Below are 20,616 nucleotides of genomic sequence, written 5' to 3'. Positions count from 1 at the left end.
GTACTGTCCCATTTATTAAGCACTACTTCACACACGTGGCACATCATGCCTTGTTCTGTGATCTTAAACGGGAGCCAGGAAATTTCCATATGAAACAGTGATTTTGTCCTAATTAAATAAAACTGGCAATGAGTTTGTTCTCAGCCTAGTCTGACTGAATGTAACCTCAAGTCTCAGACCTTTGTGAGTCATGTGCTGCATTGGAGGAAAAACACAACTTTCCCATATTTAAATTTGGTGTTGGCTGCACTTTACTAGTATTCCCTCAGATTACTTGAACATGCCTGATGGAGGCTCAAGTTCTGCATTTTTTGCTTCTCAGGAAGCTATGACAGACAGGCAGCTCCTTTAATGCAAAGTATTCTTCCTTTCTTTTTTTTTTGTTTCTTTCTATTTATTTAATAAAACACAAAATATTTAAGAGGCAAGAAGATTTTAAAATAAAGGAGGCCTTTGTGTTTATTGTCTTTTCCTGCTTTTTATGGGAAAGGCAAATTCTATCAAGTACCTCCACAGCGCCAGGTAATGTGGTTCGCTGACAGAGATCACTGAAGAGTCTGTTCCTGACAAGTTATTCCCAGCAGGGTAAAACACTTTATTCCCAGGACACTTTATTGCCATTGCCTCAGCTGTTTCCTTGGAGCTTTCTAACTGGGGAGTTATTTTCTTGCCTTTTTACTTGCTCCTTTCAGCATTCTCTGTAAAGATGGACTGAACATTGACAAAGGAATGTCCTGCAAAGTGATCTACAACAGTAGGACCTGGACAGTAGAAGGATGCCACTCCCACTGACCAGGTGCTGCACAACATACAGAAAATTGTTATATATCCATATTCTTAGATTACTACTACATACCAGTTTCGGTTTCACTGCAGTTTTGACATGTCCTAGAACAAAAGGCTCAAAGACCTCAATTCATACTTACAACTAAAACCATATCTCATTTAAGCAAGAATAGTTTTGGCCCCTGGGGGGGGGGGGCAGCAATTTCTGGGCTACTGAGACAAGACACAGCTTTTCTCTCTGCGTTTCCTTATGTAACAAAGTGATAGATAGATTTACTGGGTGGAGGTTTTGTTGGAGTCATGACAAAACTGTTGACAACAGAACTGTTCCTATTTAAGGTTATTTTTAAAAACTACTTATCTTTAAATAACTTTACCTAAAATGAAGGGCATGTGGCTAGTCTTTTAAGAAGGCAGAAGTGGGAACTGGCCTTAGTAAATTAAACATGTTATCCAAAATTTAGTTTGGTAAGTAAGTTCACTGTCATAGGAAGTTGCTATTGTTTGACTCCAGAGACTAGTATCACCATGTATATATGGCCTGTGATACTACACATGGCCTGGGCTCCCCACAGTACTGAAAAGGTTGGCCATTCTGTCTTAAATTATGGTTTTGCCTATTGTTTCCTCCTGCTTTTAGGATAAAGTCTAAGAAAACAGGCTTGAGAGAAAAATTACCAGGCCAAATTGATCATGAAGTATTATAGCAATAAATTAACAGAAAATGGTACAGAAAGGTAAGCGGTTTTATTAAAAATGTTAATACTAGTCAATATAGACAGCAATACTCAGCATCTGCAGACAGGTCGTGTATGCTGTATTTGGTCAACTGTCAGATGTCAAATTCTTGACACTGTCAAGCAGGCTTAAAATGCTTCTTAGAGACACCTCAGCAATAGTCCAAGTTTGAAACACCTTAGACAGAAGTGACATGTTTTGAAGCATATTGTGCAAAGTCCTGAAGAAGGTATATCAGAGAATGTCAACGTGACATGTTACTTAAGAGTTCCTGAAGGTAGGACAGCTATTTCTGAGAGTATGCTGAATGAATGGCCTACATCCATGATCTTTAATATGGATGCACCCTGAATGAACATCCATATGAAGGCAAGAAGATGGGAGCTCTATCTTCAGCCCAAAACATGATACACATTTTGGTTTGGAACTTTAGCTACACTGCAATTTTACCTACAGTTTAGCAGAACCGGGTACAAGAACTGCACTTTACTTGCAAGATCTCCATATGGGGAAAGCTTGCATATAGTCATACTTCCTACACTCTCACAAAAAAATCTGTTAAGTAATTATTTTTTGCTATATTGTAATACAAAGACTTTTTTTTCACATTGGTGTTTAATAATTGTTAGACTTTTTTCATTTCACAATATTGCTTACCTATTTTTTTCTGTATTTATTTACTGTAGGAAAGAGACATATGTAGGCCCTAAGTCTCCCACTTGTTGGAAGCAATTTGCACATGTACACAATGGGTGGCAACCATCTGACCAAATGAGGGCATCTGTGATATAGATGTCTACATAACAGCTGACCACCTAAGGTTGCACTTTATGTCGGTGGAAAAATTAAGCACATTTGGGATGCGGTGTCTTTCAAAGAAAACAATTACCTTATGCAGGTTAGGTGAACAGTATTCTAAAATGCTTATTTCATCCCACCAAATACAAAAGTATTGCTGGGTTATAAGTCAGAGTAAAGTATTATAAACTTCTAAAGTTAGGTGGGATGAAGCATACCTTCTCTGTATCCTGCAACTACTTCCCATTCTGCATGTTCTTTGTCTCTGGTCTTCATTGCCATAAAAGCTAAATGATTTAGAAATTCTGAACTCATTCTCTGTGAAATCAAGGAAACACTTTTTTCTGATTTTAAAGAATGGGAACCATAGGGCACTCAAAAACTAAATTATTTGCACAAAGTTGTGCACAAAGTCTGGAGTGTATTAAAGAATTGAGTATAGATCTCTCAACTCCAGGTTAGAGCACAGTCACTAAACATTCTTTGCAAATTGACCTTTTAATTCCTTACCGCTGCGTGTTTGAGCACAGCCCTTTTCAAAACATCTGACAAGAAGCAATTTTCATAAATAATGTCCATCTTTGACTACTTGAGCACCTCCTCTCAGCTCTTTATGGTCTTTTCATTCAGTTTTAACTGTGCATTTTGCTGGGGCCATGAAGTACATTCAACAACATGTCCAGCATTGTAGGGGCTTAAGACATCCCTGCTGTGCTATGGGTTCCAGATGTGGTAACAGACACCACCAGCCAACAGCTTTTGGGACAAACAATTTATCTCAGAATAACAGCACAGTAACAAATACAAATCAGTAGTACAATTACCCAAGTCAAAACAACAGTAACTCCAGTACATCACTAATAGCGGGCTAAACTTAATATCTGGGCACACAAAGATTTACATACCAGTGGTTATCAGGAGGCCGGCAGGAAGCAGGGCATGTCTTCTTCTCCAGATGAGCAACTCGGACCCACCAACAGGTTTAGGAAATTTCAAATTCCCTGATTGGAATGTCTTTTTTTATTGTTGACTTGCGGAAGCACTACCTGCACTTGTTAACCAGCTGTCATACCCCAGCCCTCCATGCTCCCCTCCGTGCTGGTCCTCCCTTGTGTGTGCATGATGCTTGGATGCTACCTGAAATGGTGCGTGACCACCATATGGAGCTATACCTATATAAGGCATGTGGTCACCAAATGGAGAAATACCGTGTAAGGCAATAGGAGCCCCACAGGCATGTTTTATGAAAACCATTATACGTTATTTTGGTTTACTTCTTCACAGTTTTCTCCACAGTGTTGAAGTAGTTTCTCACACCTAGTAAAAGTCAGATGCAGTGTCTAATTAACTACCCTATCCTTAGCAGGTAGGTACATGCAGTAAGTGTTTGTAAATAGTCCTCCCTATGCTGGTCTCTGGAGAGTAAAATGTATTTAGAAATGTTAATTAATCCTGAGTGAAAAGCTTATATTTCTGGCTAATTCAATATATCTAGCTTGACAGTGATTCCATATTTTATCTGTTTCTGGACTGCCACTTACAGATTTTATACCACATTTTTAATCATGTTTCTTCTCTACACTAAGTGTTATTTATCAAGACATCTTTATCCAATCACATCAAAAAGTTAAAGGTTATCAGTAAATGTACATCAGTGTAAAACATTCAGTCTTTGAGATATCTTTCATGCAATGGCTTTCATTAGTTTGATTTTAATACAGACTGGTTTGCCATACTCTTACATATTTTTAACTTAAAAATTAAAAAAAAAATAATAACCCTATATGAAAAATACAGTGATTGGTAAAATTGTGTCAAGCAAGAGAACTCCACCTTTTCCTTTTATTCTCTTTCTTTTCGTTATAAAGCTATGGAGCCAAGACTGTGCAGAAAATTGTATAACCTTATAGCCCTCTTTTCCTTGAAACACACTCCTTCAAAACATTATTTATAAAATGTTTGGGGCTGGTTGAAATAGCAGAGGGCACAGCTGACCACATTGGGTGACTTCTCTTTTCCGGCCTAGACTATCCAAGCTGATTTCCACTCTTGCTCTTGCAGTGTGCAGTCTGAAGTGGTAAAGAACAGAGGTGTGTCCCAATGGCTCTGATTACGAGCCATGCAAAAACACACTCCAAATTAACACTGTGCCTAAACCACACACTGCTCTGACACAGTACTGAAGCCTTTTATCAACTTTTTGTCCTTGATCTTGTCCTGTGTCTCTCTGTCAGTCCTACGACATTCATCATTGTCCTCTTCTGCATTGCCAGTACTGAACAAGTAATAAGGTATGATATGTCCCATTGCCTCACAGACAAATAATGACAAATTATCCCATTATATAAATATATTAATATGGTTGGCTACCTGCTTCCTAACATTGTACATCTTGTCAGAGGTGAGCATAAAAGTGGGAGGTAAAAAAAAATCAACTATAATTTGAAAAAAATCTTAACAAAGAGGAGAGAATAAAGTGACAAAGAAGAAAGAGAATAATCATTTCATTATCTTTGAATTTTCTGTTGAGTTAAAATTAACGTTCCTTTCAGTGTTCACTGCCAATACATCTTGAACCACAGCTTTACAATACATTGCAAAAAACAAGACGGATGAAAGGGATAGAAAGAGATGAAGACTTCAGGTTACAGAATTACAATCAGATAATCCACTTTTTTATATTATCATTGACTAACTGTGAACACTTATTAGCTCAGTGTCTGGCTCCAGGATCGGCAGCCATATACACTGTGGGATGAGTATTATTCAGTTTTCCTAAACACCAGCTCACATATTTACAAAGACAATATTGAAAAAGGAATGGAAATTACTACCAAGCATTGTATTTCCCAGTCTTCCAGGCTGTGGTGGGTTGACCCTGGCTAGACGTCAAGTGTCCACCAAAGCCGCTCTATCACTCCCCTCCTCAAATGGACAGGGGAGAGAATATATAATGAAAGGCTCGTAGGTCAAGATAAGGACAAGGGAGATCACTCAGCAATTACCGTCATGGGCAAAACAGACTCGACTTGGGGAAAAATTAATTTAATTTATTACCAGTCAAATCAGAGTAGGGTAACGAGAAATAAAACCAATTCTTATAACACCTTCCCCCCACCCCTCCCTTTTTCCCAGGCTCAGCTGCACTCCTGAATTCTCTACCTCCTCCCCCCCGAGCGGCTCAGGGGGATGGGGAATGGGGGTTTTGGTCAGTTCATCACACGTTGTCTCTGCCACTCCTTCCTCCTCAGGGGGAGGACTCCTCACACTCTTCCCCTTCTCCAGCATGGGGTCCCTGCCAGGGGAGACAGTCCTTCCTGAACTTCTCCAACGTGAGTCCTTCCCACGGGCTACAGTTCTTCACGAACTGCTCCAGCATGGGTCCCATCCACGGGGTGCAGTCCTTCAGGAACAGACTGCTCCAGCATGGGTCCCTCATGGGTCCACAGGTCCTGCCAGGAGCGTGCTCCAGTACGGGCTTCCCACGGGGTCACAGCCTCCTTTGGAGGCATCCACCTGCTCCGGTGAGGGGTCCTCCATGGGCTGCAGGTGGATATCTGCTCCACCGTGGACCTCCATGGGCTGCAGAGGGACAGCCTGCCTCACCATGGTCTTCCCCACGGGCTGCAGGGGAATCTCTGCTCTGGTGCCTGGAGCACCTCCTCCCCCTCCTTCTTCACTGACCCTGGTGTCTGCAGAGCTGTTTCTTTCACATCTTCTCACTCCTCTCTCTGGATGAAGTTGCTGTTGCACAGGGTTTTTTTCCCCCTTCTTAAATGTGTTATCCCAGAGGCGCTACCACCGTCGCTGATGGGTTCGGCCTTGGCCAGCAGCGGGTCCATCTTGGAGCCAGCTGGCACTGGCTCCATTGGACATAGGGGAAGATTCTAACAGCTTCTCACAGAAGCTGCCCCTGTACCCCCCCCGCTACCAAAACCTTGCCACACAAACCCATTACACAAGTTGTACAGAAGTCTTCAGAAAAATGCCCTTTGTCATTACAAAATGTTGCATCCACTGTTTCTCTTACTGATTTGCAGTATAGCTCTTAATAAAACAAAACTTGTTCTTGAGCACAGAAATATTGATGAACAGAGTGCAACATGAGTTTAGAAAAATTATTTTAAAAGCAGCTGGACTATTCCTCCTCTTACTCATCATGTTTGTAATGAAGCAGCAAGAAGATTGGATGTTTGAGCTACAACACACGCTCCTGATGGAAATAGCTCGCTTACAAAGCTATATGAAGCAAATTATAAATGCATTTCTATAAATTCCTATATATTTACAATCACCAATTTTAAATACTGATTTGCGTGCAGACCTCTGGCACAAGGTTCTGGTGGAACCTGTCTCTGTGCATTGCAGTACATTAGAAGGTATTAGAACAGGGACGGCAGGCCGACAGGTGAAGGAAGAACTTGCTGCTGCAATTCCCCTGTCCTTTGTGCCTGGAAATATGCAGAGAGATGGAGAGGACAGGGAGCTACCCAGGGACCAACCATGGAAATGAGGTGGAAGGCCTGCTGTACAGACATGTAATATATGTAGCATAATTTGGGAAGGCAAGGCAAGATGAGGGAGCTAAGCTGGCATTTAGAACAGAATAGAATAGAATAGACTATTTCAGTTGGAAGGGACCTACGACAATCATCTAGTCCAACTGCCTGACCAATTCAGGGCTGACCAACTTAAAGCATGTCATTAAGGGCATTGTCCAAATGCCTCTTAAACACTGACAGGCTTAGGGTATCGACCACCTCTCTAGGAAGCCTCTTCCAGTGTTTGACCACCCTCTCGGTAAAGAAATGCTTCTTAATGTCCAGTCTAAGCCTCCCCTGGCACAGCTTTGAACCATTCCCATGCGTCCTGTCACAAGATACCAGAGAGAAGAGCTCAGCACCTCCCTCTCCATTTCCCCTCCTCAGGAAGCTGTGGAGAGCAATGAGGTCGCCCCTCAGCCTCCTTTTCTCCAAACTAGACAAATCCAGAGCTCTTAGCCACTCGTCACAGGACATTCCTTCCAGCCCTTTCCCCAGGTTTGTTGCCCTCCTCTGGACACATTCCAGGACCTTCACATCCTTCTTAAACTGTGGGGCCCAGAACTGCACACAGTACTCAAGGTGAGGCCGCACCAACGCTGAGTACAGCAGGATAATCACCTCTCTTGTCCGGCTGGTTATACTGTGTTTGATGCACCCCAGGATGCGGTTTGCCCTCTTGGCTGCCAGGGCACACTGCCGACTCACATTGAGCCTGCTGTCGACCAGCACCCCCAGCTCCCTTTCTGCAGGGCTGCTCTCCAGCCACTCCTCTCTCATATTTATACTTGTGCCCAGCATTACTCTGTCCTAGGTGCAGAATCCAGCATTTGGTTTTGTTAAATTTCATCCCATTAATCATAGCCCAATGCTCCAATCTATCTAGATCCCTCTGCAAGGCCTCCTGTCCCTCAAGAGAGTCAACAGCACCTCCCAGTTTGGTATCATCAGCAAACTTGCTAATGGTGCCTTCAACTCCTGCATCCAGATCATTGATAAATACATTGAACAGGACTGGCCCTAGAATTGAGCCCTGAGGAACACCACTGGTGACCCGTTGCCAGCCAGATGTAGCCCCATTCACTACAACAATTTGAGCTCTGCCCTTCAGCCAGTTCTTCACCCGGTGCACCGTGAACCCACTCATCCCACAGTTGGATGACTTGTCCAGAAGGATGCTGTGAGAGATAGTATCAAAAGCCTTACTAAAATCCAGAAATACTACATCCACTGCCTTCCCTTCATCCACTAGGCAAGTGACCTTATCATAGAAGGATATCAAATTAGTTAAGCAGGACTTTCCCTTTGTGAACCCATGTTGACTGTGTCTGATGATTGTATTGTTCTTTAAATGTCTTTCAATAGTACCCAGTATAATCTTCTCCATAATTTGTTCAGGAACTGAGGTTAGACTAACAAGTCTGTAGTTCCCTGAGTCTTCCCTCACACTGTTTTTGTGGACTGGAATAACATCGGCTAGCTTCCAGTCAGCAGGGACCCCCCAGACTCCCAAGACCTTTGGTAGATAATAGAGAGGGGTCCTGCCATAACAACTTCTAGCTCCTTCAGAACTCTGGGATGAATCCCATCAGGCCCCATGGACTTGTGAACATTCAGCTGCTACAGCTGGTCCCTTACAATTTCAGTGTCCACAGATGGAAAGTCACTGTTCCCACACTTGTGGTCTTCTGACTCAGGCGACTGGGCAGCCCAAGGTCTGTCAGTATTATTAACGACTGAGGCAAAAAACGCATTGAATGCCTCCGCTTTTTCTTCATGCCTATTAGTCAGATGACTATCTTCAACAAATATCGGTCCAATGTCTTCTTTAGACCTCCTCTTGCTATTAACATACTTAAAAAAGCCCTTCTTATCTGAAACAACACTGGCCAGTTGCAGCTCTAATTGAGCTTTGGCCTTTCATGTCTTCTCCCTGCATAAACAAACCACAGCTCTGTACTCTTCCTGGGAAGCCTAACCTCCCTTCCAGAGATCGTACAGTTTCTTTTTCCTTTTGAGCTCCACGATGAGTTCCCTGTTCAGCCAAGCTGGTCTTCTGCCCTGCTTGCTTGACTTATGACACAGTGGAATTGCCTGCTCCTGTGTATTTAGTTTACCTGTTTTGCTAGTTCTACATTAAAGCTGTTTTCTTTAATAGGCAACCCGCTTTCCTCACCGGAAACACTGGGAAGTGCCAGGAGGAAAGGATAAGGGGTGCTGGAGCTGCAGGGTGGTACAGTGCCAGCTGAGAGTTCAAGGTGGTAGCAGAAGACTTTTGACGTCTGGAAGACTATTATATGAGGAGTTAGTGATCCGCATAATGGGTAATTCAGGTGTATGCCTTCCCCTCCCCACCCCCAGTAAATACTTAGGTATTCCTTTTATTTGTCTTGTGATATCAGTAGTCATGGAGCCCATGGGCCTTATTAGCTTAGCTTATTTCTGTAATCACATGGACTAGTAACTTGTACTTCTGATGGGAAGCTGAGATTTGAAATAATAAAAGTGATTTCACTGCTCAAGGATGAAAATATGTATCTGAAAAACTGGTAATACAGCAGTGACATTAATAGTGTGTGAGCATGCCTATGTGTGTTTTGTACAATTTTTATGACATTCCTCACATTGGAGGCGAGGGGGAAATTAAGGCCCAGCTAAAAGCAAATGACCCAGAAAATAAATTCTCTTGAACAGGAAGAAGAGCAACCCTGACCAACATTCCTCAAAGTCTCTTACCACTGACCAGAACCCTTGCAGTGCAGGTTTTTTTTAATCTGAGCAAATTCCCTTTGGGCATCTGCTGTCACCGAACTGCATGATTTAGTCTGCAGACCCAAACAACTCTGAAGGTGACATTGTGTGCCAAACATAGCTGTACAGAAGCAATTCACTTGCAGGCTGATTTTCACTCTACAGAGCTTGGAGCAAGTGACTATTCCCACTTCAGTACTTTGAAATGAATTTTATACATGGGGGGAATACATCCTACAGAAAACCTGCTGGAATCCTTTGGACTGTGAAGCATTACCATAAATGTTGCTCAGAAACGTTTCAAGGAACATACTTACAGATTGCTGTGAACGCATGCCGTGGATGGCCCTTTTCGGTGTGTGTTTATTAAATACAATGTCACAGTTCGGACTCCGTTTTATGTTGTCACATATGTACATATGTGAAATACATAGTGAAACTAAAACACTGAAGTTTGGTCTAAAACACTGCAAGGGACACATTTACTCATCAACGCACATTTCTTTGAAATCCTTCTCCTTTTAAGTTTACCTTTGTGCTTACAAAGCACTGGCTCTTGATTCCTGGCTTAACAAAATGCTTCATGTTATGACCAACAGAAGGGCCCAGTTTCTTCTGTAACATATAATTAACAACAGCATCAAGAGTTTAGAAGTCCAGGTGTTCATTTCAATTCCTGGTGAGTGAACCATTTCTGCTTCACTCACATTTAGGAGGCCAGCACAACTCTGAAGTACAATGATTTCCTCTTTAAAATTTCTGCATCTTATATATCAAAATTCCTTACACTCAGGTATTTCAAACATACTGGCCTTACATTTTCCAGACCATATCAGTTTCCTGTACCAATCAGGGAATGCCCCTAGTCTGTACTTTGATGAAAGTGTTAAAAAAAATAGAAAAAAGAAATAAAAGCTGATTACAGAGATGGTAGCAATTGAACAACTCTTTTTTTTTTTTTTTTTTTTTTGAGGTACAAAGACAGTGTCCTAAACTCTGCTTATTTTGGTGAGATACAACAGCAGTATTAATAGCTTAGGCTCATTAAAACTATTTGACTTTTATTTCATGTTAACAACTGTGATTTGGCCACATTTGTATTCAACTCATTATGATTAGAATTCTTCATTTTAAAAGAGTTGAAGTATGGTGATATGGACATCTCTTTAACTGTCTGAGTTCAAGCTTTCTCTTTGGATGGAGCAAGCACAACAGATTTTCATTTAAGTCTTATATCCTATGAAATGACAAATCTCCTCAGATGACAGGCAGTTGTAGTGCTAACCTAATCCTCACTTGCTTCCATAACGAGTTGTTGATATGTCTTCCTGACCAACTTTTAAAAGTAGAAAAATCAAATATATAGGAAGTATTTTAAAAAGCATTTTACAGAAAAAAAATGTTCATAGCACTGTTGGAGAATGTGTATTCATTTGGTCTGAAATGGTGCTATTTGTAAACGCTTCCATTCACCAGTGTGATCCTAAATACTGGAGGAGATTTACAATCTGCAAGAAACACAATAGAAGCAACTTTTTACTAAATTAAATGTGAAAGGAAATTTATCAGACTAGGGCTTGAATGTTGGCTACTTTCACACAAAACTACTGAATAGCCAGAGCTCAATAGCTGGACTCAGTTTAAATGATACAGATCCCTTTATGTACAGCTTAAAAAACCAGAGTCACTTGGGAGATTGAGTCAAGCTGCCCATGTAGACACAGTCTCTGTTCCAAATTGTTGCATATTGATGACGTGTATTGCTAAACATTTCCTGTTTTCTATTTTATTAGGTGACTAAATTCTTGTTTCAGGCAACTCCACCCCCCTGAGTTGAAAGTCATGGGGCCGTTTAACTCCTCAAATCAACAGTGTGTGGTTATGTAATAAATGCTGGCTTGCACACCCACAAAGCAGCACAGAGACAACGGCAGGTGGGGGCACTCAATTAATACCCTGCCCCAGCTACTCCCAGCCCTATCCCAGGAGCCATCAGCCCACCACAGGTCCATCTCCACAATCCCGGAGGAGCACAGAGCCCAAAGGCAGGTGGGAACCCAAATTAAGGATTCAGAGGAAGGGACACCCTGTCCAGGCGCCTCCCAGGGCTGTCCCTGAGGAGACCCTCAGCCCTAGTGTCCAGGTGTGACACCCACCACAATGAGTCAACGCTGGAGCACCTTTTGGACAGAGAGGTGTCACTGCCATGGGGTGTGGGACACGTTACGGGATGCAGGTGAAGAGCATTTTGGAATAGCACAGGACTTATGGGTGTTTAAGGGAGGAACCAAAGATGAGGAGGAGGAGGGAATTAGGAGATTTGGGGAGGAACAAGTGTGGAGAAATAGAGGGATACAGGGACAAAAAGGGCCAGTCACATGTAAATAGTTGGCTGGTCAGTATGCTTGTCTGTCCGCGTCCTTTGCCTGATCAGTGCAGCCAGTCCTCTCTTCTAACTTATCATCCCCTGTCTCCGTTGGCCCATTATGCCTTAGCTATGTAGCTTCTTGAGAGAGATTTCAATATATAATGGTCAACTTGCAGTTATAACAACATGGTCATCTAGTGATAAAAGCAAGGAAAAATGTGTAGCGAGAGATAAGTCATTTTACTATATATTTGCAAAAATGGACATGCTTTTAGGAAGCTTTTCTTGATGTCTGAAACAAGCATAACGTAACTAAGATAAACTCAGAGCAATTGTTCCCAGCCTGCTTAGACTGCAGTATGCTCCATCTGCTTCAGAAACAGAAGAAAAGTCCTTGTTAGTCCAGGAGCTTGTCTGTTTTTCCATATTTATATAGGTTTGTGTAATAGAAGTTACTATCTGTCCTTAATTGTTTGCCTTGTTTATCATATTTATGGTAGCCCTATAGTTTTTTCACTTTTAGAATGTTGTGCATTCCCCATAAAATGATGTATTTTTAACTTGCCATGCCAAGTATTTTAGTTTTGGGTTTTTTTTTTTCCATTTAATAATGACAATAGTTTTATTATCACTTTTTCTTACATATTTGTAGAGATTGATGTTGTTCTTAGTGTGACTTCTAACTCTTAACAGATGGCAATTGGAGCTCTGATATGGGCAAGACCTGTAGCTGTGGGCTCATTTGTGGCTCTGTCTACATCTTTATTTATCCTTACTTTGCCTTTTGTAAATAATCTCTGTTGGTAGGAGCAGCGATGCTGGCATGAAATCTGCAGTTCTATTTGGTACATTTGCTATATTAATTTTATCAAATAATCAGTGTAACATCTTGCACATTTCTTGTTGATGAAGGCCAACTATTATTTCATAAGCATTTAGGGGAAAAAATTTGATGCTGTTAGGGCTATCCCTAAGGCTGCACCCAGCCTTCACTGCATTGTGGCTCTGTTTCTCCCCTCTTTGTTCAGTTTTATCGTATGTGATAAAAAGGCCTTTTGCAGCTCATTTTAAGTTTCAACGCAAAGTCCAGCTTAACAAGACTTCTGTCTGTGCTCAGTTTATTTCTATTCCTTCTAAACTCTTAAGACACAGTTCAATAAAATAATTTTTCATATTTCAGTAATTTTTTATGTTGTGGGCTTATTGACCCTAGATTTATACTCTGTCCTACAAAGCTGGGTGTTCTTCCCTGTTTTGCTTGCTTACAGTGATGATCCAGAAAGAGTTTTCCCTTTCCACTCAATAAAATTTCATTCTTTCTGTGCTTTCGAAGCCTTCAGCTCTATAGTCTAATCAAACTAACAAATTTGTGTACTTTCTCTCAATTTAGGCTCTCTCAATTTTTACTCAGACTCTCAATTTAGAGACAGCTAACTACAAAGAGTTGTGGAAGAGCCTCATTGAACGACTACAGGGAAAAAGCTTTAGATGATACTCAGTGTTGACAGGTGTAAATTGAGGTAGATTACAGAAACAGTCCTAGCCTTAGATACAGAATAGTGGGCTCTGAACTCTCCATCAGCATTCAAAGAAAGAGGTTGTTGTGGTTTAACCCCAGTCAGCAACTCAGCACCACGCAGCCGCTTCCCGCTTCCCCCTCCCAGTGGGGTGAGGAGGAGGAAAGGGAAAAAAAAAGTAAAACTCGTGGGTTGAGATAAGAACAGTTTAATAACTAAAGTAAAATATAATACTAACAGTAGTAATAATGAAATATAATAATAATAATAGTAATGAAAAGGAATACAACAAAAAAAGGGGGGGGGGGGGGGGGAGAAAAAAAACCAGTGATGCACAATGCAATTGCTCACCACCGGCTGACTGATGCCCAGTTAGTTCCCGAGCTGCGATCCGCACCTCCCGGCCAACTCTCCCCTGTTTATATACTGGGCATGACGTTCCATGGTATGGAATACCCCTTTGGCTGGTTCAGGTCAGCTGCCCCGGCTCTGCTCCCTCCCAGCTTCTTGCACACCTGCTTGCTGGCAGAGCATGGGAAACTGAAAAGTCCTTGGCTTAAGATAAGCGCTACTTAGCAACACCTAAACCATCAGCGTGTTATCAACATCATTCTCACACTAAATCCAAACCACAGCACTGTACCAGCTACTAAGAAGAGAGTTAACTCTGTCCCAGCTGAAACCAGGACAGAGGTGTCAGGACTTTTAATAAGCAGTTTCATGAAAGCATCAGTGTACGCATACAAGAAAACAGAATGGAAGAAATGGTTAAGAAAAGGACAGAGCGTAAAACAGAAGCATGTCAAACACCACTGTATAAAGCAATGGCATTATCACACCTTGAATATTGCGGTCAGCTCTGGACCCTCATTTTAGAGAGGATGCAGTGGAACTGAGAAGGAACAAAGAAAGGCAGCTTGGATGACTGAAGATACAGCATGGTGTATCATACATTTTTGGTGTCCCAAAAATGGATGAATCAGCTTGGACCATTCAGAAATAATTTTGGGAGGGTTATAATAAGGATATATATAAAATCAGGAGAGGCATGGAGAAGGTGAACAGGTAAACATTGATAAAACAGGGAACAACTCTGAAACATCCATTCTAACACAGAAACTTGAGGCATTAATATCATTAGCAATTGGCACAGTTAAGCAAACAAATGGAAGTACTTGTGCATAAGCTATATACTTAAGCTCTGGAGCTCTTTGCCACAGGATGTTGTATATCAAGTTTACATGGCCTCAGAGACCAATTAGAGAAGTGCATGGAAGAAATCTGTCAAGGGCTAACCCAGATACCAACCCCAGCACATGAAGCCTCAATGTCTTGTGCTACTGCAAGTTAAGAAAGATTACCAAGGAAGTATCACATGTTTCATACACTTGCCTACATACTTGCTATTGGCTATCAATTATCAGGGTTAGATGAAAACATGGATAAAACATAAATGTTCATCTACTGAAGATTTTCAAAATGAAAATTTTAAGTAAGAGGTAAAGATGTATATGATACAAAGAAAAAGACAATGTAGACTTTGATCTGACCTGAACATTGCTTAATATTTATTTTAAAAGGCACTTCATATGCACTGCTGAATCAGCTCAGAACCAGTGACTATTTTCTATACGCAGATTTTTCAATCATTACTTCTTGCTACATTGAGTGTTAGGGGAAAAGAATACCTTGGATATTCACACAAAGGAATTCCTGACCTAGAACAATCATTATAATCAATGCTTGAGGAATAAAGTCCTTCATTTGATAATATTAGTCAAACTGACTTATATACTTAGCTTTATTATTTTCCCTTCATCCTGTCTCCTGTTTCATAGCAAAGCACTTGGTAAATTTTAATTTCTTCCTCTTTTTTACTTGAGAAATTAATCAAATTTAGCATCTGGTGGTATTTTTACAATCCAGAAAGTATTGTTTATATACTCCTTTTATTTACAAAATGTACAAAGTAATGTTTCCCTAAGTAGAGGAAAAATCAAACTACAGGAGAAATTAATTTCTCCAAAGGAGCTCTCAGTCAAATCTCTCAGCTTTTCTCCAGGTAAATTACTAAAACATCAGACACTGCCTGGTATTTTCTAGCTTGTCTGCTTTCAGCTTCTTTGATCCCTCTCCCTCCCTTTCTCTGGCCGACACTTATGAAACAACACGCTCAGACATTCTTTGCTTGTGGATTTCGGGCTGTGTTTGTAGGTGGGAGGTGGTCACTTTCAGTGTTTTGCCTTCAAAGAATTTGACTTGTTTCTTACCACAGCTTCTATGAATGATAGAAACTATGACCAATGAATGAAGAATATGGTTCTTACCATCACTGCAGAGGATGCCAGATCTTCCGTATGGACAAAGGCAAACAGCATCTCGCCTGGACTTTGGAAAACACGTAGCACCGTTTCCACATGGATTTTCATCACAAGTCGCGAACTGGCAGAGTTTTCCAGAGTAGAGTTTAGGGCATTCACAAAACCAATTTTCTGCATCACTGACAAATTTAAATTAAAAACAAAAAAATATGTATAAGTATCAAAATGCACTTAAAAAAACAGGATGGGTTTTACACTCACAGGAAATCAGTGACATTTGACTTATGGTTGTAATATATTTCTTTGTTTTCACTCGCTTAACTTTTTATTTTTGCTTGTGTACTTGGCATTAGAGATGCCAGAATGCTTTATGGGTGACTTGAGTTGACAGGTTCTTTTGGGTTTAATTTTATATTTTAATTTATCTTTCCTTTCATTGTGAGATATGCGACTTTTCTAATGTCTCACTAGTTATTTGTGCTGCTGCTTTCATAACATAGTTGAAATAACTGCTACAGAAAAGCAGCTCTTCTATTATGTCTGAAAAAAGGAAAGAAAGTGAAAACAAAAAATGTAAAGTTACTAGTTTACTTTTTGCAAATGGAAACATCATTTGTACATTCAGGTATTACTTACAGCTTGTGACAACACAGTAGGATGTAAAGAAAATCTGAAATATGAATACTTACAGTAGTGATTATATTGAAATTGAACCAGTATAAACAGGTAATATCTCTGCTTTCATACATCTTATGTTCTTAGTCATAGAAAGAATATTAGAATAGGCAAGGGAAAAAATAAGTTGTAATCAGTCTTGAGGGGTGATAAAAACAATGTGCATATTCTGTTCGTATGAATTATCTTTTTTTTAGTATACAGAGATAGCACAATGGCAGATGTGGTAGGAAAACCAAAATCAGAGAGGAAAAGCAGGAGTGTAAGACATTCCCATCTATCACTTACTATAAATATAATTTCATTAAATGTCTTATTTGATTTCCCCCTTGTTTTATGACTGAAATTAGATGACAGCTAGATAGGCCAGTTCATGTGATTACTACACATCCTCAGGATTGAACAGAAACATGTCTGTCTTATACTTGATAAGGTCACATGTGCCATGGGTATAAATGCAGAAGACATGATGTGAGCTGTATCAAACCACAGTCGTTATGTTTTTCCAGATAATAGTATAATCATTAGGATGTTCAGTGATAAAATGTCAAATACATGTGATTTCTAAAAATCTGTTCACTGTTTATAATATCCATGCAATCAGGTTAGAGAAAATAATCTGGGGCTGAGAGAACTCCTGTATTTTTTAAAAGAGGGAAATAAGTAAGTCTTGTGACAGTCTTTGTGCATAGCAGTTGATTAGTGTGTTTCTAAACTGACCACCCGCAGTTCTGGGGAGCAAGGATCTCAGCTGGAGAGTCTACCAGAATGAATCTCATGAATAATGCCTCCACACACCTTTGCAAAAGAAAATTGCCATCAGCTGCAATAATAAATTTCTATGTGTAGCCTATTCTATTTATAGATTTGCTGCAGACACCAGGAGAGGAATGTAAATGAGATACTGGATTGCTTTCATTTGTGCAGCATCCAGAAGCCTGCTTTAAACTGTTTTAATATCAGCATTACAAGGTTCACCTAATTAAAAAAACAACAAGCTGAATTCTTCCTGGAAATCTACAACTGATGGTGATGATCTCTGAAACTAGTTATCAAATGTATTTCTGTTTGTTTATAGAAGAGAAGACAGATCATCGCTGCTGACTGCCGAAATACAGACTTTAGTCTTCACCTTTAAAAAAACAATTTTCATACACTATTCTATTGAGCTGTATACATCAACATTGGCCATTTCTTTTTATAGTCTAACTTCTGCTATTGTGGAGAAGATTAAAAATAACAGGTCTCATAACAAATTTTGAGGACGTTATTGTTATCAAAATGAGCGATGTTCTAACATTTCACTATTGATGCTGTAACATTCTAATAACAAAGAAGAGTGATTCCCAATGAGGCAAAGAAAATAGTTTTTAAAAAGTTCTATAAAATAATACAAAGCTTGAAAATATAACAGCTAACCACACAGAAAAAATATCACAGCCAATTCACAAGTATTAGTATACTGAAATACAAAGTCCCAAATAACTTATTATTCTCTCTCAAAGCAGTCTGTCACTGTACTTGGTTAAGAAGAGGACAAGGTCTCCCGTATTCTGCTGAATTAATCTCAGCTGCAAGAAACCCATAAATGCTTGAATGACCAGGGACTTCTCTCCTTCCAAGTGGATTTCACAATTTCATGATATCCTGCTATCCTTTATAAATGCAAGATGGAAATGAAAGGGGACAACAAATCAGAACGGTAATATCTTTTGCCTACGCTGTACGCCTGTGAATGGCTCCAAGAAAAAGGCATTAAATAATTACATACACGAGCTGAAGAAAGTGAATAATGCATGAAAGAAACAAGGAAAATATCAGAATTTTGAGGCTGCAAAATTAGAAACAAATTTGGAGTGTTTTGCTGAAATATGTTATGTGTCTGTATTAGTGTTTGAGTTCAGATCCAGAGCATGGTTTTGAAGTAAACCTCCTTGTTGTCCCCAGTTGAAATACCTTGGTTCACACTGTGGAGTGGTCTCAAGAGCACATGAACTCAATTTCTTTCAGATGAACCTGCACCAGAAGATTGTCTTACACCTCAGGTATTCCAGCTGCTAATGATCATTCAGTCCATGGGGCCAGACCAGGTTTAGTGTGAGTTAAAGCTCCCTGAAACATGAATAATGGGGATGTTGCATCCTGAGCACTAATTGATTTGCCCTGTAAATTTACTCCTATTGAACTACATTATCTGCTAATATGGATGCAGATTTGTAAGCCGTCAAAAGAAAATCAGGCAGCCATGGTGTATACTATATATCAAAAAAGGCTCTGGATTTTAAACTGGAGTACTGATGAACTCCAGAAGTAGATAGAGAAGAAAACCTAGCCATCCAGAATCATATGAAGGAGGAATGTCACAAACACTGAGAGAAAATGGGGGAAGAGACAGAAATAGTGTAGAAAAGGAGTGGAAGAGACAAGAACAATACTCCTAGAGCACCATCAGCTCATGTCACCAACCTTATGATATACGAAGAAAAAAGTGTAGGGAAGATGAGCTGTTCCCTGACATTCTTATAATCCTCCTCTGAAATGGTAAAGGTGACAATTTCATTACCATTTCCCATGTTAAAATATTCCTTTGATCTTTGGTCTAGACATTAGATTGGAAAGAAAATCATCAAGAAGCATTTGCATAGTATGACATGATATTGGTAATTCAATAATACAAATTCTTCTCCTTGAATCAGTACCACATCAGTGACCTGATTTAATGAAATCAAAGTTTTGTATAAGATTGACACCTTTGGGATGGCAACACAGGTTTTGATAACTTTTTTTTTCAAGTATTGCACAATGCAGAGGAGACTGGATTGTAGCACATTAATAATACAGTCACAGCTGTATTTAACCACAGTTTTTGACTTTTAAACTAATTCTGTTTTTAAAAGAAAAGATTATAATCCCTCTGTACAATGTGTCATAGAGATCATTTGTACTCTAGTGATACTGTGCTTTGGTTCTCCAAAGAAGAGTATAATTTTCTATATGCCTGTGCTTTTTCCATCTCTAAAGGGGGAGCGCTATGCTCTGTGATTCCCACTGAAAGCACTGTACATGCCCTTTGTGTAGTCGTATGTGGGAGGGCTTCCCTGAAAGTAAGCGCACTCAACACCCTTTAATCATGACAGTGCTAAGCTGAGAATGTCAAAACCTACGTGTCGCAGTGGGTTCAATATTTAATGACACAAGTTCTTTCAGTGCTCTCACTATATTATCTGGGACAAAGCTATGGAAGTTGGAGGGAACACCTTCCCAAGCTTCTTCACTTAATAAATAGTAGATGTAATTCAGTTTATTTCAAAGTTGTTACTGTTATTTATTCCTAGTGCCATTTTGTTTTAAATTACTGGAAACTGAAAGGAGCATCATACTTTATCAGTTTAAACTTTAAGTTGAATTACTCTTCATGCAAAGATTCATTAAATCTCTTTCTAGAAAATACCAGGATAATGTAAAGGTGATTAGGATACTCCTTTGAAAGCTTTGTGTAATAGCCAAATCCACAGAAACTCATTGCAGCCAGAAAGCTAACCTTATCTCATCAATAATCTTAAAAATATCAAAGGACAATATATAAAGGAGGCATTTCTTCCTTGTGCACAGCAGGTGTTTTTCTAGTATATAATATATCTGCCAATCTTTCCTTGTATTACGCAGCTCCCAAAAATCAATTCAGCTTTCCTGCTGCTTTAGTACTTTCACCCAGTTTTCCTCTATTATGGTATTTTCTCTAGATCTGAGTGCTTTTGTTAGCTTTACTGTTTTGAATCCTTTTTTTCCCTATCAGGAATTATTATTCTGCAAGTTCTGGTGATTCACTTTGAATTTCCTTTCCTTTCACTGAAAGCACTTTTGTATTGGGTATGTGTGGCAAGGTTTTGGTAGCGGGGGGGCTACAGGGGCGAATTCTGTGAGAAGCTGTTAGAAGCTTCCCCTATGTCTGATAGAGCCAATGCCAGCCGGCTCCAAGACGGACCTGCCACTGGCCAAGGCCGAGCCCATCAGCGATGGTGGTAGCGCCTCTGGGATAACACATTTAAGAAGGGGGAAGAAAACTCTGTGCAACTTCATCCAGAGAGAGGAGTGAGAAGATGTGAGAGGAACAACTCTGC

General features: G+C 40.1%; 1 protein-coding gene across 1 annotated transcript in view; it reads right to left on the bottom strand.

Annotated features, from left to right (window-relative positions):
- The window catches only part of EYS (eyes shut homolog), a 950,400-nt gene that overhangs the window by 50,520 nt on the left and 879,264 nt on the right, over positions 1–20,616 (bottom strand). Inside the window, exon 41 of the mRNA XM_050893740.1 lies at positions 15,827–15,999. Coding sequence (XP_050749697.1) covers positions 15,827–15,999 — 173 coding nt within the window. The remainder of the gene's footprint in view (positions 1–15,826; positions 16,000–20,616) is intronic.

Source organism: Gymnogyps californianus, chromosome 3 (assembly GCF_018139145.2).
Source record: "Gymnogyps californianus isolate 813 chromosome 3, ASM1813914v2, whole genome shotgun sequence".
Taxonomy (NCBI): domain Eukaryota; kingdom Metazoa; phylum Chordata; class Aves; order Accipitriformes; family Cathartidae; genus Gymnogyps; species Gymnogyps californianus.
The sequence above is the reverse complement of the archived record's forward strand: the minus strand, read 5'-3'. Positions and strand labels throughout refer to the sequence as shown.